The sequence below is a fragment of the Nasonia vitripennis genome, chromosome 4 (assembly GCF_009193385.2).
Source record: "Nasonia vitripennis strain AsymCx chromosome 4, Nvit_psr_1.1, whole genome shotgun sequence".
Lineage (NCBI taxonomy): Eukaryota > Metazoa > Arthropoda > Insecta > Hymenoptera > Pteromalidae > Nasonia > Nasonia vitripennis.
Genome location: NC_045760.1, coordinates 27,386,302 through 27,413,762, shown reverse-complemented (window position 1 = coordinate 27,413,762; position 27,461 = coordinate 27,386,302). Strand labels below are relative to the sequence as shown.

The 27,461-nt window shown below is 39.8% G+C and overlaps 4 protein-coding genes across 6 annotated transcripts; 1 reads left to right on the top strand and 3 right to left on the bottom strand.

Moving 5' to 3' along the window:
• Nucleotides 1-4: 4 nt before the first annotated feature.
• On the bottom strand, nt 5-22,750 carry LOC100122666. 2 transcript variants are annotated; one of them, XM_008211879.4, is made up of 4 exons: nt 22,578-22,750; nt 15,263-15,478; nt 4,247-4,575; nt 5-3,236 (listed from the first exon to the last, which is right to left on the bottom strand). In XM_008211879.4, the coding sequence occupies exons 1-4, from the start codon at nt 22,581-22,583 to the stop codon at nt 2,933-2,935; spliced, it is 855 nt and encodes a 284-aa protein (XP_008210101.1). In that variant the 5' UTR covers nt 22,584-22,750; the 3' UTR covers nt 5-2,932. The 2 variants fall into 2 exon arrangements, with proteins under 2 accessions (XP_008210101.1, XP_016843917.1); XM_016988428.3 differs by having other exon boundaries at nt 130-3,236; nt 4,247-4,599.
• On the bottom strand, nt 5,061-6,765 carry LOC100122678 (speckle-type POZ protein B-like). Of its 2 annotated transcripts, none has more exons than XM_032598894.1 (2): nt 5,240-6,765; nt 5,061-5,156 (listed from the first exon to the last, which is right to left on the bottom strand). In XM_032598894.1, the coding sequence occupies exon 1, from the start codon at nt 6,631-6,633 to the stop codon at nt 5,608-5,610; it is 1,026 nt and encodes a 341-aa protein (XP_032454785.1). In that variant the 5' UTR covers nt 6,634-6,765; the 3' UTR covers nt 5,061-5,156; nt 5,240-5,607. The 2 variants fall into 2 exon arrangements, with proteins under 2 accessions (XP_032454785.1, XP_008210100.1); XM_008211878.3 differs by lacking the exon at nt 5,061-5,156 and having other exon boundaries at nt 5,840-5,858; nt 5,948-6,765.
• LOC107981789 (speckle-type POZ protein B-like) lies at nt 6,662-7,994 on the bottom strand. Its single transcript, XM_016988427.3, has 2 exons — nt 6,937-7,994; nt 6,662-6,790 (listed from the first exon to the last, which is right to left on the bottom strand). Exon 1 carries the CDS (start codon nt 7,966-7,968, stop codon nt 6,973-6,975), a length of 996 nt encoding a protein of 331 aa, XP_016843916.1. The 5' UTR covers nt 7,969-7,994; the 3' UTR covers nt 6,662-6,790; nt 6,937-6,972.
• Nucleotides 22,751-25,234: 2,484 nt separating the features above from the next.
• On the top strand, nt 25,235-26,939 carry LOC116417469 (probable E3 ubiquitin ligase complex SCF subunit sconB). The gene has a single exon (XM_031930856.1). It carries the CDS (start codon nt 26,253-26,255, stop codon nt 26,649-26,651), a length of 399 nt encoding a protein of 132 aa, XP_031786716.1. The 5' UTR covers nt 25,235-26,252; the 3' UTR covers nt 26,652-26,939.
• Nucleotides 26,940-27,461: the final 522 nt, after the last annotated feature.

Below are 27,461 nucleotides of genomic sequence, written 5' to 3'. Positions count from 1 at the left end.
TATCTTTTTTTTTCAAAGATTTATTAATTATTATGATTTCTGTTTTTTAAAAATATCATTTTTTCGTAAAAGTGCAGCTTTGAAAGTGCATGTTTACAAAAATATCGGGGCAGACGAGAACAAAATGGCTAATGTTTTTTACATATTATATTTTATGAAACTTTTTTAATATATTCATCATTGTTATATATGTTTCATAAAAAAAGAACAATTTATACAGACGATTATACTGACATACTATCTATGTATCGCTTTGCGCATGCCATGAGCTTAAAAATATAAGCAATTTTGTTTACATATTTTGCGGAGATATACATATTATATTTCATTTTGTATAATACTTTGAAGGAGGTATTTTTCTATACTTGGATATACGTTTTCTATATTTTATTTTATTATACGATCGGTTATAGATAGCAATAATTAACTGTGCTTTGGTTTAGGAAAAGTTAATTTGATTTACACAACGTTGTCTTTTTGTAATATCGAACCAGTCAATACATTTCTGAGAAAAAATGTATTACATTTTTATCTCTTGTTCATGTAGATTGTATTTTCTTCTTTATCGACACGTGAGAAAGAATTGGAATAATTTTCTTCGAAGATTTCGATTTTTATTTTATATTATATTTTCTCAAAATTCTATGCAATCATAAATACATGAAAGAAATCAGTAAAAAATAATATATTTGAATTGATAATCATTTATTATTAACTCCACATTATTCTTCAACAATGTATTTGGTTTCTATTACGATGTTTATCAAAGTTCATCAGAAACTAAGTAGTAGAAAAAGTTGCTTACGACGAGCCTTCAAATATCCTTTGTATAAATTATTGACTCAACGTTTATAAACCTTCAAATCAAATACTCTCAATTTGAAACTACAAGTTGTCGAAAGCTCTTTATATACAAATAACACGCTTATTACTACATTAATATTCCACATTTTAATCTCAATTACATAATTTTCACAATATCGATTAACTCGAATACGTCAGCTTTATACTTGTACGCAATAAGGTGTGCGGCTGTAGTTAGTAATATAAATAACGACAAATTGATCTGCTTGAAATACGAGGACAGACGCGATTAGCAGAAAAGTAGATGAGTTTTCGTGCAGTCAGACAGAACGCGCAAAGAGACTTTTCGCGCGACAAAAGGCACACGGCAAGGTAAAGAGAATTAGCCTGGCAGAACTTCTAGCCTCGTTTTCTACTACTTGTGTGTATTACACTGTATCGTACCGAGTGTCACTTTCGTGAATTACTAGTCGCTCGAATCGCATTTAGCGACGTTGACGTCGTACTTACGTTTTCGTTACAAAAAACTACTCGCGCGCGATGTACATGAAAGGAAGGTCGCAGTGTATTTACGCTTTCGTTTGTATTGTTTTTCGTATTTTGCTCGCTTGGCTCGTGTGTTTATAGGTTCTACGAAATTTGAGTATTTTTCGAAGGTACTTCTGATCAGAATTAGATTTTTGCTTGTATCAGTTTGTTGAATGAAAAAGTACGGACAGTATTTTAAGATCGTTTAAATGAGACTAGAGTTTTTCTACTGAGTGTTTTGTTTGTTTTTAAAAATAAATTAGTTTCGTGTGCTCTCAACATTTTTTAGAGATTCTTAATTCTCTAGTGTTATAATGTCATACTTATATGATTACTCATTACATGAATGCCCTTAAATATTTTGTTCAATAATGTTACTTTGTCTTATAAAATACCTCGAATAAATTTATTTGACTTACATTTATATAAAATACAACACTAGCGATGTTAGTTTAATGCAGACATATTTTTCAAGCAAATGCGAACTACATTCACCATACATCATCGCACGATCTTTCAATGGTCACTGTGGTTAATTAATTTTAACTTCTTTTATGGAAACAATATTCTTTTTAAGTTAAAATTTCGTCAGACAAGCACTAAGAAACTCTCTAATCTTTTGTTTATTACGATTCAATAAAATATGTTATTTACGATGTTTAAAAATATTTAACTGTTAAAACAGCATTTTAAAAAGCTTTACCATTTTTCGAAAAATCGGTTTACATTGACGATTTGGTATAATATATTTTACTCATAGATTATAGATATATCTGTATTAACTTTTAATCTTATAGACTAACATCTATATTATATAATCACAATTAAAATTGAGCAACGCAAAACATCGCCGTCATCGGCGATTAATCGTACGACATATTTACATTCGTCGTGTACAGGTAATCGTTACAAAAAAGGATTGTTATGGTAAAATTATTTTCGTGTGATTAAAAAATTCCACACACGTTATATCCTTGCTTTGGATAAAATATTAAGCAGTATTTGACACTGTAAAATTTTGTTCATCTTCCAACAAATGCGTGATTGTATTAACTTTTCCAAGAGACTTGTTGTTTCGTTTGATTAATAATTGAAACGATCGATTGATTTTTAGATATACATGGCTCAGTTTGGGGATTGTATACAACGTATTTCGTTAATTGGAAGCGAGTTTTGCGTACAAAAACGTCTTCGCATCAGTTGAAAATTAGTCTGCTACAAATAATTGTTGATTGATTTCATGCAAATTATAGGAATAAAACTTTATCAGAGTCATGATATCTTTATGCATTTATTATGATAAACACTCGAACCTGTTTTAAAATTGCTTCACCCCTAATGTAATATCGAAAAGCTATTTTCTTTTACCATTTTTTATCCTTACTAAAGCTTGATTATTATTAACCCATCTCTCAATACTACAGATCAGCTACACAAAGTCAGCACACATTAGAGCCAAGTCCTTTCCAACAAAATAATAAGCAACTCATGAATTAGGATCATCAAAGACGCCATAATCGCTGGCACCCGGGACATCACCACCGACGACCTCCTGCTGAAGTCGTCCAGCGGTGACGCCCGTAGGCGCCAGCAGCCATCCTCACGTCCTCACGAACTTGTACACCACACCGAAGACCAGAACACTGACCAACACCAGGACCAGAGCCGTAACGACTTTGGCGAACGCGTTCATACCGCTCTCGCCGTGTTGCTGTGGTCTTCTGGTCCCCGACTGGACACCCGACTGTTTCGAGGCTAAGCCTCGAGCCAAAGCTGGGAAGGCCAGACTCTGGGTAAAGGTCAGCTTGTGCAGCGACTCCGACAGGGAGTACGGACCCACCGAGCCACGGGCTGCTGCTCGGAGAAGGGCGTACTCCAGATCCAGGGCGTCGAACATGCTGTACCTGGTGGGACAGAGGATGAACGTGTTAGTAACGACACACACGCGCATCGCATATTCTATTATGGCGCATCATGTGCGTTCGTACAATAAGGTCACTTTCAACTATAAATAGCGAGTGTCGTGCAAGCTATCGCTTTATAATACCGTGTATGTATTACATTATCATAATATCCAATCATTGATTAATCTATAACCCTCCCTCTATGCAAACTCTAACTTTATACACATATTTACCCGTAAACGCTTAATTACACCCGCTTTTAATAACCGTAAATTAAAATCTCCTGCCGATCGCGAGCTTTTGTCCCTCACGCAGACAGACACGCGTCGGAGAAATATGTGTCAATTCGTAAAATAGGCGAATCCTTTGTTGAAGAGAACAAAGCCGGGTAGAGACTTAAGATGTTTTCATTGCGGCTGCGCAGCATCGCAGGAGAGAAATCAAGCCGTCTATGAGAAAAACTTTCATTCACGTCTCCTCCGAGATGTGGAGGGAATACCGATAGTGGAAAATTCACGGACTGATGAGCTTGAGAGAGATAACGTCATCGTCAGTGTGCAGCACGCGCAAAAGCGTCGCCGCATCGTTACGTCACGGGATCGAGGTATTTATTAATCAAAACGATACACGCGCACAGGCGGCCGAAGCGTTAATTAACCGCGTAATCTATATAACGACGCGAAAGAGTGTTTAATTAGACGGTGCTGTATACGCAGTCGTAATTGCGAAGCCCTCAACTTGACTCTCTTCCGTGAACGTATCTGGTTTCCGTATTAAAACATTCAATATAACCATTTCCCCTTGGTATTCAGCCCATATCCATTTTGACTTTAACAATCCGGTTTTACAGCCGACGAGTATCGCAGCCTCGTGCGTGTATAACGACCGACATCCCTCAAAGATGTTATCCCCCACGGCTATATATGCGAATAACTTGCCCAGGGCGTCAATAAACACTCGGCGATACGGGCAGTCGACCAACGAGACATGTACACACACAAACACAATACCTGCTGCTACGCCTACGTTCGTGCGAGTGCATGGAGGTGACGGCCGAGCTGGGCATACTGCGAAGGCTGCTGGTCGTCGAGCTGGACGGGCTGGGCGGTTGCTGCTGTTGTCTGCCGTTGTTGTTACCGGTTAACTCCTGGTCCTCATCTATGGAGGTTCGATCCGGCGAGATGTAGCCTTTGCCGGACTTCTCGTGATGGTGGTGGTGATGGTGGTGGAGGTGGAGTCGCGCGTGGTCCGGATGCAGAAGACTGGGTCGCCGGGATTGCTGGGGCGTCGTGGCTGGACTGCTGCTGCTGTTGGCTGCGCAGGTCGGCGATGGCGAGGCCTTGACGAGATCGGAACCGAGGCGCTGATGGTCAGTTTTGGTTTTTCGCGGGCGATGGGGCAGGCGGGGTTGTAGATAGAGGCGCAAGTGGATAGTGGGATGATGAGAGAGAGAGAGAGAGAGAGAGAGAGAGAGAGAGAGAAAGAGACAAAGAGATGTAGAGACAGTTAAAAGATGCCGTTATGGATGGTAGTTACGGTCGTGGCTGGATGTCAGAGACGGTTTTATTCAAGGGTTTGAATATGTTTTTATGGAAAATTTAATAAACGTGCTTCGCCTCGGACATTCAGCCGTTTTGATTACACAAAAATGAAGAATCGAAAATAATCTTAAGAATTTTTAGATTTCAGGCAGTCGAGTATTAAACATTTTTTTGTCTGAAAAATATATAATTTAATCGCATTGTAAATATATAGAAGAAGAAAGATATTTTTCTTTTTTTAGGTAAAACATATAGGTATAGATATAATAAGAAACTACTTGTGTTGATATTGCTTGTAAAATTTAATATTAATTTTTGTATATTACAAAATTCGAAATTTCATGTGTACATTGACATTGACATAAGTCGTAGAAAAATCCTAAAACAGTAAGAACCATAGAAGGTTGTAATAAATGATTTCCAAAATTTAAAAAAAATGTATATAGGTATAATAAAACCCACCTAATTCTGCGAGCAATGATACAAATGCAACATGGATGATAAATTTGATTAAAAACTACTGAAACTCCGATAAAAAATGATATAAAAGACATAATTGCGGAAGCGATGTTCATTCTTAAATAAATGTATAACTGCAGCAATGACAGTACAAGAGCTTAGTGACCGTGACATTGTTAAAATGAGCTAAATTCTCATCGATATGGAAACTTTCGATTGATCAAAACTATATCGCTATCTGAAGACCAATTTTTATAAAATAATTGCTGATAAAGTATAACGGTATCAGTAATAAAACAGCTGATTCTATCCACGTTCTATCAATTAAAATCCAATAAGAAAAAAATAGTCGCAACCAATCAATGGATGAATCATAGCTTGAGCTTTTTGGACATTGCGCAGCACACTTCGCACAAGAGATCGTAAGGCAGCGATTTGAAGTTCCGTCCGTTAGTAACGTCGTTCGCGTGCGCTAATATATACTCGATTGATTTCTTCTTCAACACATCCATCCGGTGAATGTCGGCAAGTACGACGGACTCGATGACATTATCGGCGTTCAAATTCTTGCACATCGTCTCCTCGCACATGACCATCAGTTTTTCCAGTGCGTACTTGTCAGCTGCGGCCAAAAGTTCACCAGCGAGATCATCCATATTTTTCACCTTTCCCACGTACATGAAACGTATCATCTCCAGGAGCACGTCGTACCTGATGTCTTCGATTTCTACGCTGCTGTCTTGCTTCTCCAGCATCTCGGCTTCGAACATTGCAGCGAAAACCAAACTGCTCTTGGCGAGTATGCACTTGTGGACCTTCAAGGCTCGACCTTCGGAGATAAGGGTTACGTCGCTGAATTTATTCTCGTTGATGAGACACTCGTACTTGTCGATCTCTTCCAGTCGACCGACGACGCCTTGCCACATTTCCTCGTGATTCTTGTTCTTATCCGAACGTTTCTTCATCTCTTTAGGCGAGAGCTTAGTAATTTTGCACGCGATGGTCATTTTGTCATCGTTAAGAATATCGTTGGCTGGGTCTATGATGAAATCTCGTAGTCCATATTTTTTATATTCGTACAAGTAACTACCGTTAATGAAGGCTCTCCCTTCAGCTATGTGACTTACCATCGCTTCGCCCTTGTTATTGAGGATTTGAAGAATAACCGTGCCCTCGATCTTCGCGTGAACAGATAGTACAAGCGAAAAGAGATCTCTGGACTCTTCGTTTTCACCTTTTGGATAAAGTTTCAGCGTACATTGGATGTCCTTCATTCCGAAAAATGGTGGTGAATGCAGGGCTTCTCCGACGTGCCTGCAGCTTGTACTGAAGTCATTGATGACCCACTTGAACTTGTGTGAAGCGACACTGATGTCCCCGTTGACGTTAAAAGCCATGTTTTTTACAGTGTCTTTAGTTTTTAGATTCTCGATTACTAGTTCTTCAGAATTGAAGAGAGTTTGCTTTCAGTTGAAGTACTTTTAAACCAGCAGTACAGCGTGATCGAGATGTGAAGATTACTTGGAAACTACTACGCGGATCAGCATTGCTTGTCTAAAAAAACCGGTCAGAACTTACAGATGGTGCGTAGCGATAGAGGGGGTAGCAATGATAACGATTATCTGATAAACCGGATCAGGCGCGATTGTAGAATTATCAGACGTAGCATCATTTTCTAATTTTATCTTTCCTGTATTTACCATCTAAATAAAACCAGACAAACCCAACAGCACTAATCATGGCTTAATCTTCTTCGACATGGCGCAACATATTTCGCACAGAAGCTCAGATGGCAAAGCCTTGAAGTCCGGTTTATTGGTCACTTCATCTGCGTGAGCGACGATGAACTCGATGGATCTCTTCTTTAACTCATCCATGCGGTGTCTGTTTGCGAACTTGATGCATTCAATGACGCTGTCGACGTTGAAATTTTTGCACATCGCCTCCTTGCACATATCCATCAGTCCGTGCAGTGCGTATGTATCAGCTGCGGCGTAGAGTTCGTTGGCGAGTGAGTAGATATTGTTGACTCTCCCGATGTAAACAAAACGAATCAGTTCCACGAGGACGTCATATCTGATATCTCCGATCTCCACACTTGTCTCCTGAGATTTCTCGGCTTTGAACATGTCCGCGAAGACCGAACTGCTCTTTGCGAGTATGCATCTGTGCACCTTCAAGGCTCTTCCTTCCGAGATAAGCGATACGTCGCTGAATTCGACGTCGTTGATAAGAGCCTCGTACTTGTTAATCTCTTTGAATCGCTGCTGACTGTCTTCGTCCTTGACTACGTCTATCTCTCCCATGTGCCCGGTTATGGCACACGTGATGAGCATTTTGTTACCCGTTAGGATACCGTTGGCTGGATCTATGACGAAATCTCGTAGGGCCAATTTTTCGGTTCCAAAATCGCTCTGACTGGCGAACGTTTGCATAGTATTGGTGGTATGGTGCGCCGCGACTTTGCCCTCTGCATCGAGGATTTGAAAAATAACCTGTGCTCGAATGTACTCGCGAATGTGTAGGTAGAGAGACAAGTAGTCTTTGGAAGCTTCGTTTCTGCCATTAGGGTATAACTTTAAGTGGATTGGGGTATCATCACTTGTCTTCAACTCCGGAGAACGAAGGTAATCCGCGATCGAGACTTTCTTGCAGGTCATTTGAAAATTGTTGATCTTCCAGACGAATTTCAGCAGATCGAACGTCACTTCACCGGTAACAATCGAGGGCATAATTTTTATGTAAAAAGCACTAATGGTATAACGACTATTTACAAATCACAACGTGTCAAAAGTTTGAAATCAAAAACGTCCCTGTTTGTCTTGAAGTCCAGCGCGGAACAAACAAAAGAAACGACAGGTCAGAGATTTTTTCGGCACGAGTGAAGGAGAGCGAAGATAACGGTTATCTGATAATCCGTGTGGAACAGCAATCTTTACTTTATTATTATCGATTACTTCAATGGCAGATTGGTTTGATAAATATATTTGAGTGCAAAAGCAGATACACGTTATTATTTGCACCGTCCAAACTGTGCTTCTATATATCTCATTATATGACAAAATATCAACACTTTTCCTTGAAATAAAAAGGAAATAAAACCTCTGTACTCCAGGCACGATTCGACGAGGTTAGCGAAAAAGGAAACTCGAATTAAAACGAGTCGATCCCGGCATTGCGGAGAGAAAGTTAAAAAGAAGAAATAGAAGTAGGGGATGAAAAGAGAGCATCGACGTTGTCGTCGCCGCAGCGTCACCTCGATCTTTTCGCGAGAGAAAAGCGTGTCAAGGTCGGGCACGCGTGCGCCGATGCCGATATGCCGATGCGCTGTGCGTGATAAATAGGGCCGCTGGCAAGGTGTGTTGTACCGGAAAAGTAAAAAAAAAGAACGCGAGACATTCGAACGGAAAGTTGAGTAATGAGCGTTGAGCTGGATTTACGGCAAATTTTGTTTAGAGTTTTGCGATAGCTTTGCAAGTTTGTTGGTGAGTTTTGCGGAACTAGTGCTGTTCTTGATCTTCGTGATTTATGCGAGTCTGTGAGCTTGCAGTGAAAATTTTTAATCAGAAATGCAAAACACACTCGAGAAGTTGAATAATTCGAGGAAGAGTTAGCGGAGTTCGTGTCTGATTTAATTGAATTTGCCGCAAACGTAGTGGGAAGCGAATTATACGTTTGGTGGTTATAGTCTGGTGTATATAAGGCCGAACAATAATCGGCTTATGGTAATCTCTGCTTATCCTGATAATTCGGCTCAATAATATAACCGACTATGTGCAATATCATTCGGCGAAGGATGTTTTCCCCTCGTCGGGTAGTAGCATGAGGCGAAAACTCTTCGAAGTTTTGAAGGTTTCTCGGCCTCGACGAGGATGAATTAGCATCTCGCGGGAGTACATAGGGGAGGGAAACAGCTAATGGGAAGGAGGATATAGGATGTAAGCCAAAGTTGATGATTTTGGAGTAACGCTTCGAGAAAGTTGTCCTTATATGTATCGGGAAGCTTTTACGTTTCAGGCGTTCTCGTATAGCTATAGTACGTTTATATATAGAGTCAGAGATAATTATTATAAAATTATTATTTTGTCGCTAGCGTGATAAATGTTATCGACGTCATCAACCTTCGAGCGTCTTGCAGAAACAAACATTTATTATCGAGAAGATAATGTTCCAACAGTGAACGGTCCTTTTGGCTACATAATTTAGTACACATGACTATTGTAATCGCCTTCGATTGGATAGAAATCTAAAATCGATAATGCATAAATAAGCAATAGCTACTATTCGCTCGATGTGTGAACTATAGCTTTATTAATCGCATTAGAAATGTTTGCATGAATAAACTCAGTTAAAGAGAATATATATAGAATATAGAGAGAATATATTAGAATAAATGAATAATAAATTATCCTTCAAAGGCACACTTATTATCTTAATAATTCAAGCAGACATAGCTGACCCTGTAAAAGTATCCCAGCAAACTAAAAACACGAAGAGTCAGAGGATGGTTTCACCCAAGTAGCATGACGCAAAAACCCTTTAAAGTTTCGAAGGTTTCTTCCTCTCGACAAGGATGAGAATTAGCATCCCGCGGGAGCAGAAGAGAGAAACTACAAGCTGCATCAGAAGAAGGGTGTAATATTATTCAATATAAGTAGTCAAGATCAGGTTTGTAAAATAAGAAACACATTTAGAGATAGTACATATTTTTATTGCAGTCGAAGCAAATTAGTGGAGAATGATATAATCAAAGCAATTAATCATTTGAATCGACTGGCAGGAGCTGCATACGCAGTTTTTCGGTGCAGTAAAATGCCAATATTTTTATCGCAGCCGTTTAGTAGATAAGCTTATTCTGTTAAATGTTTACATATTTTTTTTAGTCTCAGTTTTATTTAAAAAATAATGATAAAGCAGTACTGCATTGCACAACTAAGTAGAAGGACTCTGCTTTTCCTCAGTGTTTTCCCGATCATCACACGTCAGTCACATTGTCAGCGGATTGATTTAATGAAATGTGTTGATAATAAAAAATGTTATTGTTTAAAACAATTAAAAAGTTAATTATACTACGCGTTTGTTAAATTATTTTGGCTTTATCAGGCGTAGATTTTCTCTATCGAAGAGTTTTTCCCTATATACGCCACAGGCGCGGAAACTTTGACAAATGCCAATACATAGATAAGGTAACATTACTTAGAAGTAGTGATCAGATCTAGATCTCTGGAGTGCGATAGTTTGAAGATTTTCAGAGTAGTGCTAGGTTCGAACATTTTTATATGTAGTATCGCCTAAAAAAGATGTGAATGACTGTATGGACTAGTGCAAACAAATATATAACAATGATGCGTACCAGCATATCTCACAAAGTCACTTTTTACATAAATATCATTGAATCGTTGATATTTCTATCGCCAAGTATTAGTTTATGTTTGAGAAGTATAAACTATCAAATATTAAAAAAGAAGGGATAAATTCTGTCGTTTTCGTCGTTATAGGCAAATTCGTACGGCTTACGATGTAAAAATGTTACAATATTTTTAAAAGAAATATATTTATTCAGAAGAAAATAACATAATTAATTGATCGATTGACACAAAGTTATTTGTCGAAAATACTCATAAATACACAAAAACAATCATATCCACCAACGCATACTCCAGACATCTCTGGATCTTTCTCAGTGCATAATTCGGCGCACGTTCGAAGTGTGCATTCACCTTTTGATAGGCTTCGGAATTAAAGTCAACAATTAAACAATTTCAAATCAAACGATAGTATATTTGCATTGCAAGAAAATGAATCAGTAACGAAGAAGATCAACAGCAGACAGAGTAAAATCCTCATCTTTTTAGAAAAGTTCTCCAACGATGTGATGCTGAGAAACTTTGAATTATGACTACTAGTAGCATAAAACTGCAGCACAATATACAGCTTTTGGTGAGATGTCTGCATCGGCAATATTCTTGTCGCAACAGCTAGATAAGCTCTCAAAAATATTTACGTTCTTCTCTTACCCCTAAAAAACTCGTAGTATATCAAGGGAACATTTCTAGCAGAACAACGTTAGTTTTACCTAGACCAAAGCAATTGATTAACCTGCAATAATTGCCGATATTACCAACCGAACAAAATAAGTACGTGTTTCAAAAACAGTTTTTTGAGTGACTAGATTGGGACTTTAACAACTTTGTGAAATGTGTATAGTAAAAATAATAATTATTCATAAACGTTTAATCCCATCATCGTAATTCCAAACTCTAATACGGCACGAAAGAGAAAATAAAAATGCCAACTTGACTTGCTTCATAGGGTTTTCCTGATCATTTCAAAATTGTTTATCTCCTCGCCAGACGGGAACTATCGCAACATGATTTTTCGCAAATTTTTGCGAATAGAATATCGCCGACACGATGGATATAAAGAAACTGATTTGACGTTATTTAATGCTAGTACGCACTGATTACAGTTTCGAAAAAGTCGGTGTTTTCTGCTAAATTCATTTGACAAAATGAAGATTTTACTATTTCTTCTGCTGATTTCGGTTGCCTATTCTTTGGCTGACATTATTGATGGTAAGTTTTTTATATACAACTGATCAATCTATGTAGTTTCTTTTTATGGTTGTATCGCAGTTTTAGATTTTTATGATTATATATAAACTACTAACGGTTCAGCACTAAATTTTGATTGTATAAAAGCATTGAGGGATTCAAAATTATTGATTAATTAATGTATTAGATTACTAATACTCGAAACTTTTGATTTCAGAGCATTTTCTAATCGAAGGCGACTGCAACTTAGAGACATGTACTGATTTGTGTAGCCACATATATCTTGATATGGTTGGATACTGCGTTCTCGGTAACAAATGTTCTTGCTTGATAAATCAAAAAATGCCTCTTCGCTTTCCTAAAATACAATAAGGTCTAACTTAAATGTATCCAAATATCTAACATCCACTCAGACTCGGAATAAACTGTGCAACTTCTAAATGTGTTTTCTTATTTTACAAACCCGATGGTACTCTCCAAAAATAAAAGTATGACTGCAAGCAAATTCTTGAAACATCATCTTTGGCATCAACTTGGGCTATCATCAAGCCCGTCGCTTCTCTCCCTGTAAAACGATAATCCACCCCCGACGACACTTATTAAATTTCAAAACTTCGATGAGATTTCTCGACATGCCGATGAGGGAGAAAACATCATTCGACTTCGCTGTATCGCGTAGTAATTTCTGGGGGTGAGAAACTGTATGGCGTGTTTTGATTGAGTCCTTAGAATTGAGGAGCAACATCTATATCTTTATTGCAAATCTGCAATGTCTCCTTCAAAAGTTATATAGTAATAATAAAGAAATTACATATATTTTTTTCTTTCATACGTGAGGAATGCCTTGCACAAAAAATAATAAAATTAATTCAAATTGGTGAATTGAACGATTTGATAAGAACATCAAATAATTGATTTAATAAAAATTAGCGAGTCCCTCATGCAAAAAAAAGCAGCGTTTTGCTTGAAGAGATATTTCTTTTATTTAGTTAGAAGCTACTGATACATTGTTTATATCATTACACTGCAAGATTATTTTCCATCGTCATAATCAGTATCAATAACGTAGTTGACCATGCAAGCACATTCTTGTCCAAGACAAAGTCCAAACAGTGTAGGATCCTTGTTTAAACACAGATTTTCGCACATTTCCTGGTTACAGTCACCGCCAACAGTATAGTATTCTAAGAACATTTATTGCAATTATGGCACCAATTTTGTTTATATTGATTCACTATTATAGCACATTATTCTTACCAATATCAGCGACCGCGGAGGCAATGAAGAACGACAAAAAACAGAGTATAACCCTCATGGTTATAGAATAACGAGAACTTGGATTTACTGCTGTTGTGACTCTTGCAAAAATTCTGACTAACGAGCAAGAAATTTGAGGCTTTTTATACGATTATTCACGCGATACCACTACGTTATTTTAATCGCGCGGCTAATAAGTATGTTTTACGTTGATTAGGTAACAATTAATTTTGTACGTTTATGTAAGCTTTATTGACGTAAGTGTGAGTAACTTTAGCAGCTTCTGCAAATAACATAATTTTAAAATCAGAGTCAACTATGGTTTCAAATATAAGTATTATTATACTTATATTTGAATTTTTAAGATAAAAATCGATGATTCTATCTGTGCACTGCACCTGAAGTAGTCGATCGGGACATGGGAAACTCATTTCTATTATTATACATGGAATGCTTAGTTAAAATATCTTCAATACATTATTCATATCGTTATTATACAGTTATTTCCCATCATCGATATAAAAAACGTGGTTGACCAAGCAATAACATTCGTTGTTTCCAATAACACAAATTCCAAAAAATTTTGGGTCCTTTTTCAAGCACAGCTCGGTACATGTGTCCTGGTTACAGTTTTACCATCAATAGGGTAAACCTCTAAAAACAATCATTGAAATTATGGTATCGATTTTTTTCTTGTAAACTCACGAATTTGACACGTTACTCTCACCAATATCAGCGAAAGCGTAGGCAACAAATAACAACAATAAACAAAGAAGTATCCTCATGATTGTAGAATATCGAGAACTTATAGACTTGTTGCTGTTGTGAAACGTGTAAATATTCTGACTGCCGAGTAGGAAATACGAGGCTTTTTATATACGATTTACGCGTTAAACTACACTTATCTTAATTGTGCGGATAACACGTTGGTTTAGCATTTAACGTGTATACGTGTGCGTTAGCTTTTTTAACATAAATATAATTAATTCTAACAGCTTCTGCAAATAACTGCTGTTATTTTTTATAAGTAATATGGTGAAAAACAATTCAACTCTCAAATATTTACGATTATCATTCATTAAATTCATCATAAAATTTTTGAGATGAAAATATTGAAATTGTACAGCTGTATTAATTTATAGCATAATTATTTGGTCCCTACACCGAAAACTTTATAATTGTTTTGATAATAAGCATTCATTATTAAAATTTAAATTATTATTGGATATTGATTATAGACATTGGTGCTGCAGCCTGATTAATACTTATCCAGAGTTAAGTTTAGGTCGGCCTAACAAAAGTGTTTGAAAATAAAAATGTTTGTTGTATAATGCTTCGAATTTGGATTTTAAAAACTTGAGATTTCAACAACTGTACAGTGACGTAAAAGAAACGAGGATGAATTAATGCAATTTTCAGAGAATAATACTTATCATCACATGAGCAGTAAATCTCAACGACATTAGAGAAGTTTTGCGGTTAGAAAAAATAAATCAGGTCTAGTATAAAAGATGTTTTTATTGGAATCGATGTATGTTTGAAAACAATTCAGACTGATTTTGAATTCTCAGCAGAATCCATGCAATGGCACTTATTCTCTTCAACGCAGATTCCATACTTTTTCGTGGAATCGATTTTTGTTGTGCAAAATTCCGTACAGGTCACACTATTGCATTCGCCACCGGTCAAATCTAAAAATAACAAAATACACGTCACAATACCGACGATCTTTTCATCAGAAAAAACAATTCAACCTACCGTGATGGGCAACGACGTATACTACGAAAAGTAAGAGGATACACAGGAGGAACTTCATTTTCGATGTGGAGCACAATTGCAACTGAGAAACTATCGGACGACTCTTGTAAAAACTAACGGAGATACCGGGCTATTTATGCCTTTGATAAATCATGCATCATGTATCTTCTGATACGAGAGCATGGATTATCTAAAATCGTGTCAAATAATATGTTGTTTTCTCTTAATATAGTTAGACTTTTCCGTTCTCAGAATTGTCATAATGGAAGCTGCGTTTCTTATAAAAAAACGCAAGATATCAACACAAGTAGTTTCGCAACTGTTTACAAAACAATGTAATTTTACCATATAAAATATTCAAAGATACACATAAATTGCAACGCATGCCTGATATAGCATTAGACTTTACTCAGCTAAATAATCTACAGGGTGATATTGAATTTTCTCGATCGAGTACCTGGATGGATTCGATGCCGCTGTCGTTGACGTTGTCCTGAACGTCGGGGAAGACGAAGGCCTGGCCATCGGCTTCCCCTCTGGGTGAGTCGCTGGGCCATACCTGGAGTAGTGGTAGTCCTCCGCGGGGCTCGGTGCACACCTCCGTCACAATCACGGGGTGGTTGGCTTGGCCTGTCGCACCGAGGCACAGACGGCCCAGCTCTCTTAGTGGTTTCTAAAAATAGTCGTGTGCTAGAATTAATTATTTGCTATTTTTAATAGTGCGCGCATGGACTTTTAATGATGTGCTTTGATAAAAAAAGAACATGCATTCATTTTCATTTAAATAAACGATATTTATGTCCATTTCGAATTCCTGGAAGTCTTTTCCAAGTAATGCTACATTTTTTATTTTCCATCTTCCTCGTACAGTTTTGCCTTTTGCGATTTTAAAATACTCGCAGCTCGCCCATTTATTATTATTATTTGTGCTTTTATCGATATACGATCATATTTATACCATTATCAGCTTATTTCCAGATTATTTTCACGCTTTATAATTTTACAAAGTAATAATACCGTCTACTATCCACGATCCTTTTAGATATATCTAACAATAACAATGACAACAACAAAAAACAACGATAGCAAATCAGCTTCATAAAAAATGGTTATTATTGAATAAACGATATTCAGCGTGGCTTTCGCCTAGATCCAAGGTCAAGCTAAATGCGCCATTCAAGAGGGCTCAGGGAGTAAATCTGCGGTATGAAAACGAGGGATATATCGCGCATACGTATGGCCCCTTCTCGGATAATAAAAAGCTATTTGAGGTTAGCCCTGACATTTCGGCGCGGCGTAAGCTCTTCGAAAATTCGACGTTAATCCTCTGAATAAGCTAAGAACCTTCGGAGTTTCGTCACTGGCGTGGAAATTTTATTAAATTTTGTTTTTTTCTCTCCGCTTACATTCATCATCGTTGCGCTGCATAAAGCGCACTTTTTTATCAAATTATACATATTCATGCGCGACGACTGATACAAAATTCCGGTGAAGCACAGGCAGAAACATCTCTCTCTGCAAAATGCTAATGTAATCAAGTCGCACTAAATCTCGGAGATATATCAAACGAGCTTTTGAGTACTTGTATAACGTTTCCGCCTCATAAATCCCGACGTTCGCTATCAACAAAACTTGCGAACTCGCATTCCTGCGCAGTGTCCCTTGAAAATCGAGCCGAAAAAAAATAAAATTCATCATCCCCCGGAGGCGTAATGGACTCGAACAATACACAACGGGGCACATCACCTGTTGGTCCGACACATACACACACGCACACACAAGTGCGACCTCGCGAGAGCTTCCGAAGGAGCGACTTTGAACCTTCTATTCCATATCGATCGATGCGGGGATGAGACGCTCTCCTCTGGGAGCTTGTATCCATATCGTGTACAGGGGCTGTGCGGAGAGTATAAGCCGCGAGATATATAAATCCGGCGCGCACTCGGCCGCAAGCGCGTGACCGGAAAACCGATTTTAAATGCGCGAGCCGCGAGTGCTACTACTTGTCTCTTTCGATGTTGCTTTTTGCGCGACGAAGAACAGACGGCTTTACGACTATTTTCGAGAAAAGGCCTTTGTGCCGAGTATAAGAGTTGTCTTTTTTCGATATTGTTTATACTTGTGGCTTTATCGCTCCGTTCTTGATCGGATGAAGACACTCCGATGACATTACCGTCCACGAAGTTTCCCGCGAAGTCGGTATTTTCCTTAAAATTTTCCGACACACCCGCGACGCGTGACGGGAAATCTAATTCCACGAATATACACCGGATTACTCGAGACGTCTCGTTATATTTTCTCCGGAGAGAAGCACTTGTCCCTGACGATGTCTCGCGTTCCACTGCACCTCGTCGTTTCATCGGCTCTTTATGGCTTTTATTCGACTCGACCCGCTCGCTCTTCCGGTCATGCAAATCTCGCTCGATCGATTCGAGCTGTGCATTCGAATTCGGTATAGAATGACTATATGACGCTCTGAAAAATGGATATCTCGCCTTTTCTTGCTGTAAACCGTATTTTCCAAAGCTCGATATTCCAGAGTGCTGTAGACGTGTCCTGCAGCATTCAATTTCGATGGTAAATGCGAGATACAACGTTTCGGTTGTATCGGAGACACGGTTCCAAAAGTCAGTTTTAAAGGAAAGTAATCGTATACCCGCGCTGAATAATAAAGTCCTGGAGACCCGGTCGTTAATTACGCCAAGTTTGCGGTGGCAGGAGAGATCGTAACGTGCCCAAGCTTGACATTGATATCGCCTTTCTCGTGGCCGAGAAAATTGCAGCTTCGAAATCGATAGGTATATTCGACGCTGTTTTGCATGCGAAATTGCTATTCCACTCTTTTGCTTCCTTCTCTAGGGGAAGAGCATTGTGTATTGTGGTAATATTTTATGTTGTGTAAAAACAAGCGAAAAATGTATGTTTGGACGTCCTAATCTTCTGTGTGTGTTTATGTAAATATGTTATCAATTAAAAGATTAAAATGATATAAATTAGTCTAGTTCTTTTATTAAAGTTTAAGTGCCCACTGTAGGAGACGTGCGAATGAATATGAAAAAAAAAGTTGAATCCACATACTCATAAGAGATTCAGGCAGTTATAACTTGAGCGTAAAAAGAGGGTATAGGCATGACGAAATTCTGATTATATACACAATTTGCGCAGAAATTAATTGTGATGCGAGAAATGAAAAAACATCTTTGCGACAACTATTTTCGCTGTAGGCAGATGTCGAAAAATTGGAGCAGAAAACCATTTGAAAAATTCTTGGTTAATGCATTGTACACTGACACAGAAATGCCCTTTTGAACCAAAATCGGTTTAGAATCACAATATTCCTCATCATTCGAATGGATGCTATTTACTTTAGTTATATACTTTATTGATATAGAAATTAAAAAGAAAATCCATTTGGTAAAAGTTTCGATTTAAAACGATCATTTCTCTCAATGTAATGGCTCCATATAATTATAATATATAATCAAACCAAATGTAACATCTATATCCAATGAGCCTTTAAAATTTTTCGACTGAGCAGATTTTAGTTATTGGAACGCAAAAATTCAATTTGAAGAAAGCTGAATTGGCAGCGGTTTTTACTCTTTCCACCCTCTGTATACGTATATAGCCGAAGCAATAATTCTACTGTGCGATAGTCGATCTCTCAGACCCTCGAAATAATGGCCTACTGATAAGAAATTCGATAATAACGAGTGTTTTTTTTTCAACTACGAGCCATAAAGTTAAACGGATATTCATGCTAATGTCTCAGGTGCTTAAAGAGCTACTGAACTTCGGTTCGCAAAAATAAACGTTTCCCTCGAATTCACGACAGCTATAAAATCCGAAATTTGACAAAAGGGCATATACATCCTCAAAATTTGCATCCCAGTAAGCTCCTCCCATTAACAGCCCTTGCAAGCTCGAAGATCCGAAGCGAGCAGCGCATAAAAGACGCCGCAACGTCGAAACTTTGCATCTCCGTGTAGTTTTTGCTATTATACCAATCGCAGTGGAAAACTCGCCCAACTTCCAGAATTTATATCTCTGCCTGTGGGAAAGCTCAAAAAGAGAGATAATGACCGTCGTAAATTAATTCTCCCACCATCGCTTTATAATACTATCCCCATTAAAAGAAAAAACACCGATGCTGTAATCTCGTCGCCCGTCTAATGCAGCGCATACACACACATATATTGATTTCCTCCGCTCAGCTCTCATCGGAGGAAATCCCCGAAATTGCTTTCGCGTAATACGTATACGCAAAGCACACGATGCGATATCCAGAGAGACTAGTGTGTATCAAAGGCTATGCTTCATCGTGCAAGATCATGCCTTTGGCTCTGGGTGTACAACGTACAGCTAGTTCTAGGGATATAAATCAGTTCGAGCTTGAAGGACATGGGAGAGAAACGCTGTACTACTCAAGGAAATCAGTATATCTTTTTGCGCCAGCCAATCCGAGATATCGTTTATTCTCGGCTGCACAGCTTCTTTTGTCAGCTCTACGTACTTCGACAGATTCATAGAAACTCGAAGCATGACGGATCGTGGATGTGTATCGAGGCGATCGGGATTAATAATGTGATGGATATAAGGAAAACACTGGGTAATCTACTCGGCAGTAATCCAAGTTTCTATGCAAATTCGAGACTGTTTTTCGGTGATATTTAAGGGTGATAATAGTTATACTTTTCTTGTTACACTTCCGTTAGTTCCGCCGGAAAGGCGTTTGTCTTCCGAGCAAACATTATTAATTCCTGGAACACGAGAATACATCCGCCAACTTTTTCTGCGCGCATTTGTACGATAGCGCGCGACCGGCATAAGAATTTTTCAATATAAAGCCTGAATTATATAAAAAGAAGAGACGTCCCTTACATGCTCAACTTCTGCCAAAGAGACGTGTACACGCATACGCCAGGAGATGAACGGAATTCGCGAAAAGAAGAGGGAGACAAGAAAGAGAAATTGAAAATGCCAGAATAAGCGGGAGTAGTAAAAATGTAAATATAGTCGAGGGAGGATAAAGTTGCGTGAAAAATGTGAGAAGCCGAGAGGGATGAAAAGTTTGTCTCTTGGAGTGTCCGCAAGGCTACGCGATGTAATTGAAATTTTAATAAATCGCGCGCTGTGAATCCAGCTGCTACGATGGTGTTTTCTTTTTTTATTATTCATGCGGATCTATCTCAATATTTTGCGAAGTGTACTCGAAAGATGCAGAAAAGACTGTGAGAAATAGAGAGGTAACGAGAAACGTTAATTAAACAAACTTTGAAAGCTCACTGGAAACGGAAATTATAAATGGCCACTTACCGATCTTCGTGCGAAAAATGCGATTAGAATTTGTGTTTTTGCTCGAAGGAGCTTTAACGGCGAGACGGTCTTTTTTGAAATAAAAAGCAGGCTTTTATGATTAATAAGTTCGTCCCGGCTAGAAGCTCTTACTCTTAAACGCGTAAATACGTGTCTCGAGTCTTGAATTTTTTTCGCTTGAAAGAAAATTAATTGTTTTTTCGTCTGCGCGAATTTGCATAGGTTCGTAAATCACTTTCGGAATTAATGGTAGGTAGTCGCAAAGTGCTTTTTTCGAACAAAAAGAATACTAGCTAGATCATCGACGAAATTCCAATGAATTCTCGCGATTCTCTCCAGGGAATCAAAAACCAATGGGAGCTTTGATTTAATATCGGCGAAATTAGAGCTGCAGCTCGAAATCTTGAAATTCCTCGAATATCTCAATTCTCTTTCGGTGTTTTCACAATGCGTCAATCAAACGATTCTCGGAAATTCCACGTGTGCGTAGATACACCGAAAAAACAATAAATAATCCAACGATCTTTACTACCGCCAGTTGGCACGACTTTCATCCGATAACGTTCCTCGAAATTTGCATAGAAAAATAAGCTTTAATTTCAATCCACCCCTTAACAAACTTTTTCTCAGCCCAACGAACGATCAGATAAAAAAAAATCCCACAGCTCAGCGAGCTTCAACCGATGAAAAACTCACGCCATCGTCGCTCGGCCCTCGAAACATTGACCTAAGCGGGATATTCTCTCGCCTTCGCCGCGAAAAATCTCACGACATTGACTTCGAGTCACGCGATGACACGCCCCCCCCCCCCTTTTCTGATAAGGGCGTCGAGATTAAAGCCATCGCGCGCAAGTCGCGTGTTAAAAATTCGATGCCGATTCTCAGGGCTGATCCGCGGAAAAGTTGGGGATTCGATTACGGACTGGAAGTTTGGAAGATCGGTTTTTAGATAGGAAGCACTGAATCTACGGTCTAATTGATTTGTGGGTGGTTTGTGACGTTGGGTATTGTTCGCCCCCGGCGTGGGGTGGACTCGATTAACGCGGAAATTAGATATTTGTTGCGTGTTTATTAATAGCTGGATTATATAACATTGTACTGTTCAATTATTCGAAATAATGCATAATAAACTGAATGTAAACTAATCCATTACGTTCTAAAAATAGCCATCGCGCGGTTTTCATTAATATTTTTCGAATAAAGTTCAAGGCTCCGCGACCTAAAAGTAGACTCGGAATCTCAATCGGAGGAGGTATAAGAGAACGATTGAAGCGCGATAAAAAAGGGCATCAGAATTTACCAGCTCTGTCCGCCGCTGTATAGCTTGTATAAAGCGATAAAAAAAGCACGCCACGTGAAATTCGTATACGCAACTAGGAACTACAGCGTAATCACATTATTCCGGAGCTCGAAGCAAACACAGAGATAAAAGTCAGCCCCGACAACGATTTCATTAATTCACTCACCAAACGATCTACCCTATAATCCTAACGAAATATCTTCCGATAAAAGGTTGACGCACTTCCGCTCGAATTTTCGTTTTGAAAAATTCCCCATATTTATATAGACGCTTATGATCGTCCTTGGCCGCGTCTATTCACCGTATGGAGGGCTATCGCTGCTCTTGATGTACATTTTATTGCGAGATGCACACGTCGATAAGATAACGAGCCAGTAGAAACGGTCGGGTTCGGTCAGACACGACCTTGTGCCTATACACGCCTGAAATTGAACCTCGAGTAAACTCGTACGTAAGCAGGTCTCTTAATCGTATTTTCAATTAATCGTCGAGCTATAAGACTATGTATAGGTAAACGGTACAACGACGAAAAATAACACCTGTTCCACAGAGCTTTCAAGCAGTCAAAGCTCACGGCACACAGAAAGAGACGGAATCGAACGTCGCCCGGATCAATTCGCCAGCGTTGAGGGCCGAGTGCTGTTTAACGAGCGACTGCACATGTGCCCTTGTTTTTTTTCTCCCCCCTGAACCGAAAGCACTACTCGTCAGCTTTTACGCGGCTGATTAATTTGAAAGAAGTATTCGAAACGCTGAGCAAGAAAAATATTCCGTGAGAACTGTTTCAAAGCTTTCTCTCTCTTAATTTAGTCGTTAAAGAGTGTATAGTTCGGCAAAGCGTAGCTAATGATTACTCGAGAGCGGCCGCGACGTTTTACGGGTCAAACGACTTGTACTATACATCCGAGCAATTATATTCGTAGAGTTTCTCTCTGCTTTCCTTTTTCGCCTCTTCGTACACGCACTTGTTATATAAAATTAAGCTCGTGCTCGGAGCATGATTAAATTAAAAAAAGCTCTACTTATTCACCGCCTTCGGCTGCGCACTTTACCACCACGAAAAACTCCTCACTTGTCGCACTTTTCACACAAAAAAAAGAATAAAAACCAAAGAAAAAGCACACCGGCACCTGTTACTTATTTAGCGTATCTATACCTGCATGCTTCCGCAGGCCTGGGCCGCATGGCAGAGACGCTACTCGCTCTCCGCGCTACGTGTGTACACGGCTGTAGATACTGTATAAATATATCCTCTTTGGCACGGGGTTAGACAGGGATAGAAATAGAGGGAGAGAGGTACTCGCGCGCGCTCTTGCGACCCGCGATGAACTGCCGCGAGTGAGCTTGCAAGCTCGCAAGCTCGATCTCGCGCGCGCACCATGAGGCGCAGCCCCTCTACTCTCTTCGTGCCGCTGGATGTGCTACTGCTTGCGGCTGCTCTCTCCCTCCGATACGCGCGCGAATTCTTTGCTCTTCTATGAGCTTCTGTTCTTCCTTTGTACCAGCGTCGTGCTGAAGCTTCCATCGTATTACATTCTCGCGTGTTACGCAACTCGTAGATAGATCAACAGCTGTGCTGCTATAATCGAAAAGGATCAAGCTCGAGAGAGAGAAAAAAAGCTCCGAAGGATGAGTATAACTTTACACACGCATTCCATTCGCTCATACATACCAGTCCTAAGCCTCTGCACAGACGCTTGAGCGCGCGGGGGTGTAGACGCGGTAATCCATCGGCGAAACAGGCAGTAATCCCCGAAAAAGGACTAGCCGCGAGCGTTGATGGCAGTGTTTATTCCCCCGTGAATATCTCGGAGGGGATTAGGCAGTCCGACGCGGGCTGATTGACCGTGAACGTGTGCTGCTGCTGGAGCTTGTTGTGACGCCGCTTTGTGTTAGACCAGCTCGTCGGGCCAAGGTGATGAGGTAATATAGCCGTTTGAGGCTCGTCTTCTCATTCTCTTTCGTAATTTTTTTTTATTTCAGGGGTAACGGAGCGGAAGGGCCGACGATGATGAGGTTGTAAAACGTGGAGCTTGCGGTAATTGGCCTGTGCTTTCTTTCGAGCTTCGGTTATACGGTATTTTTACGGAGCCGCTGTGTGCTCGATGGTACGTGACGATTCGATTACACCGACTCGCGGTTCGTTGAAAAATTTAATTAGTTTCTCTGTGCAAACGGGAAACGCTTTGCATTCGACTACCACCTTCAAAGATTAAATTACAAGTCTCGCGCGTTTGCTTACAAAGTCTGCGCGCGAGGCCGCCTTGTGGTAGCTCACGACTGTTTAATTAATTTCAGAAAATTTAACGTCGATCAAAGGAAGCTTCTTTTTTCGTTTCTCCCGGAAGAATATCGTTATACGCGTTGCACTGCGGAGAAAACGAAATCCCCGATTCAACAGGCTATACGGGACAAAACTGCAATGCGACGCGTATATAACGTTACGCAGAAAAAGGAGGAGAAATCGTTCTTTATACGGTGTATGTACAACGGAATCCGAGTTTGCTAAGGCTCTTATACGAGCCGGTGTGTGTGTGTGTATGTGTGTTTGTGTGTAAAGCCGAGGAAAAAGGACATATCCGCGCGTAGCCGAGATAAGGAAAGCTCCTTCGCGGGAGCTGAGAAATGAGAAATATCATCGTTGTGTGAGGAAAAGAAAAGAGAGACAATGCCGGAAAGAATCCGGGATGCGGAAGAGGACGAGGAACGAGATAAGGAGCTGAATTTTTTTAATGATGTTTCTTTCTGCGTGGGCGTTGCAGGAAAATAACGATACACGCTTTTAATTCCTATCGAGCTGGGGCTTTCGATTAAATGTAAGTCGGCCGCAATATCCTGGATTTCGGGCATCAAAGGTATAATACACCCGCAACTATATAATACCATCATTACTCACAACGAAATCGCTATATACACTTCAGGAAGATTAAGATCGAATGAAATTCACGTCCATTAGTCGAAACGCCTCGTAAGTACAGGCTTTATTCGAAAACTTTCGCGAGCGGAAAATTGTCACATTATAAGCGCCCTCAGGTCACTCTCTCGAGCGGCGACTTTCTCAAGTACGTAATATGCAAAATTACTGTACGCGTCGAGAGAGACTTTTGAGAAAATCCGCGACTGGATTATTTAAAAGCTACTCCCCCGTGAATATTCAAGAGCCGTTATAAGCGTGTGTGTGTGTGTGTGTGTGTGTAGAATATAATCGAAATTATACCGGCGCGTTTCGTCATGGTAACACGCGGCCGATTTCGCTGCTCTATTTCCAGTGTTGTAAGCACACGTGCGCACTTAAAATAACATCCGGAAAGAGATGATGCTCTCGAAATGGAAAAATCGATCGCAGCCTATAATAACGGGTATATAAGCCGGGCATATACAAATGTGCTTATACGAGCGTATAATTGAGTTTTCTTCGTCGAGAGCTATGAAGAATAAGCAAGCGACGATCGAAGGAAATAAAGAACGTACCGCATTGCGAGAAAGCTCGCCGAGGGCGCGACGCCGGCGCGAGAACAGCCCCGTAGGTCAAGGTCGCGGCGGCGGCGGCCTCCCTGGTGGCCTTGAGCTGCAGCGCGAGTATACTCGAGGCGGGCTTTAGTCCACGGACGAAGCAGCCGCGAGATCCCCACACCTGACCGATCGATGTATATGGATATATACATATCTATAATGCTGGACGCTATAAGCGCCCGGAGCTTTTCACCTGATGCTTTTTGCCCCCGAGCAGCTGATGTCTGCTTGCGAATATTTTATGTGATTTTTGTAACCGTATTTACACGAGTTGTGAGCTTTAGTGATAAGTTTGTTGAGGATTGTAGAGCTTTTGCACGAAATTTTGCGCTGATCCGGGAACTGATTTTCAACTGTACACGGGAACCGATAGAGTTAAAAGTTTCTCGCGTGTAACTGCTCTCCGATACAGTTGCATAACTGAATAAATCAGGGAGAATTAAAGAATTAACGAATTAACGTATCGCCCGAAAATTTCCACAGGCGCAAAAGGTCTGTAACTCAGGATAACTGTCGAAGCTAATTAGAACACATCAGGGATTTAAAAAACAGCCTCGTAATTAGCCTAATTAGCAGCGACTTTCGCTTTGTTATAATATTCTGCACAGCGCGACTATAGTCGAAATAGAAGAAGTCGGGTGTATTGTGGCGTAATAGTTTGGGGAATATATATTATAACTCGGCGAGAGAATATAATATATGCATGTGCTATAAGCTTTGGGGGTTGAAGTTGGGAATTTCAGCGGGATAACGTATTTGATGGAGTTTGTCGGCAATTTCTCCGGTTTGATATGTACGACGTACTCGGGGATATAAAATCACATGAGATACGCGAAACCGAGTATACTTCCGTCGGTTCATCAAATTGAATGGTTTTATGAAAGTTATAGGGCACATTCGACGAATGATATAGATTATGGTAACGAAACGCGTAAAATTAAAGTGGATCCATCTGCGAAACACAAGATGAGACGTTATGGCGAAATAAATTGAATAAGTTAAAGTAAACTGAAATTTTCGGTGTAAATAAATCGAAGATGGAATGTGGTCCGGATCATACGCTATTAAAATGAATTCACAACTAATAAGATCAAATTTTGAGCTTTAAATCATTAGTTCTGATCATTTGTTACACGTAAACCTACATGTTGGACCCCTTACTCGCATGTGACACCCCTTCCTTGTAATCAACACCCCTCCCTTCGTAAGCGATACCCCGACCACCTTACAGCGGGTATATAATGTCGTAATGTCCCCCTCGCAGTCAATCCAAGGTTAGCTTTCGAAGAGTGCCGAGCATTCCGAGAAACCTGCCAACATGGACTCCTTCAGACAACTCATGATCGCCATGGGCGTTCACCACCAAGGCGTCGACTTCATTCGCGAACTACCCGTCGAACTGTCCCAAATAATCCTCTCCAAATTGGACACCAAATCCCTGCTCAATGCTGCCCAAGTCTCCCGAAAATGGCTGGCCATTTCCAAATCCACGTCTTCCTCGAGACAGCGTGTTCGCCGCCACATTCGTCGACGAAACCAAAAGCTTGCTCAGGTTCTTCCTCCACCACCCAGCAAGCAATTCACTACCAGAATAATGTCTAAACCCATGATAATCATCCCTCAAACAAAAATTCCATACCCTGCTCTTTCGAGCATTACACCTCTCAAACATTCTACTTTGAAATTCACACAGTCCAGAAAAGTACTAAGACTGTAGAAAAAGGAAAAAAAATGAAGAGCAGGCGATATTGACTGTTGCCTGAAATAAAAATGCTATTATAGCGCTAAGCATTGATTGGAATTTGAAAACAAAGACAACTTCATCAGATTTCAACATACATCTACATCACAAAAGCAGTTATAGCATGAGTGGCCCAAAAATGCTGCTGTGCTGGCATATAGTTGTATATATTCATTCAATGCGCAGATTCTTATGGTGGCAATGCGCCACCTATCGTGCTATAGGCTAAGCTTATAGAACGCAATTACTTAGATTTCTTGCAAACTTTTAAATAAATTTTACTTTCATTTCTAAAAAATATTATTTTTTAATTAACCCCCCATTACAAAACACAAGTGCTTCTCCAACATCAACAGTTCACCCAAATAACTCGCGGTTTGCTTATTCTCGAGTAAAAAACGTCCCGCATCCTCTGTCTCCTCTAAAATTGAAAGCGTCCCCCTCTGGTCTACTGCATACATACGCACGTACATGCACATCTCTCTCTCTCTCTCTCTCTCTCTCTCTCTCTCTCTCTCTCTCTCTCTCTCTCTCTCTCGTGCTGGTATTTATCCAGCTCACTTTCTCGGACGCGGTCTCGCGCGGTTTCCGGCAAAGTTATGGACCGCAAGCGAGTCTTGTAAAATATGGAGGCGCATCAGCCCTGTTTGCTAACTGACGCCGTTGGATAATCAAGTTTAGTCCAGCTTTATGGAAGCGAGGCTTCGATGCGGTAGCGTTAAAAAACGCCTGCATTTTTTCCGTATAATTCGTTTAAAGGGGTATTCAATTTCGAGGACGAGTCGT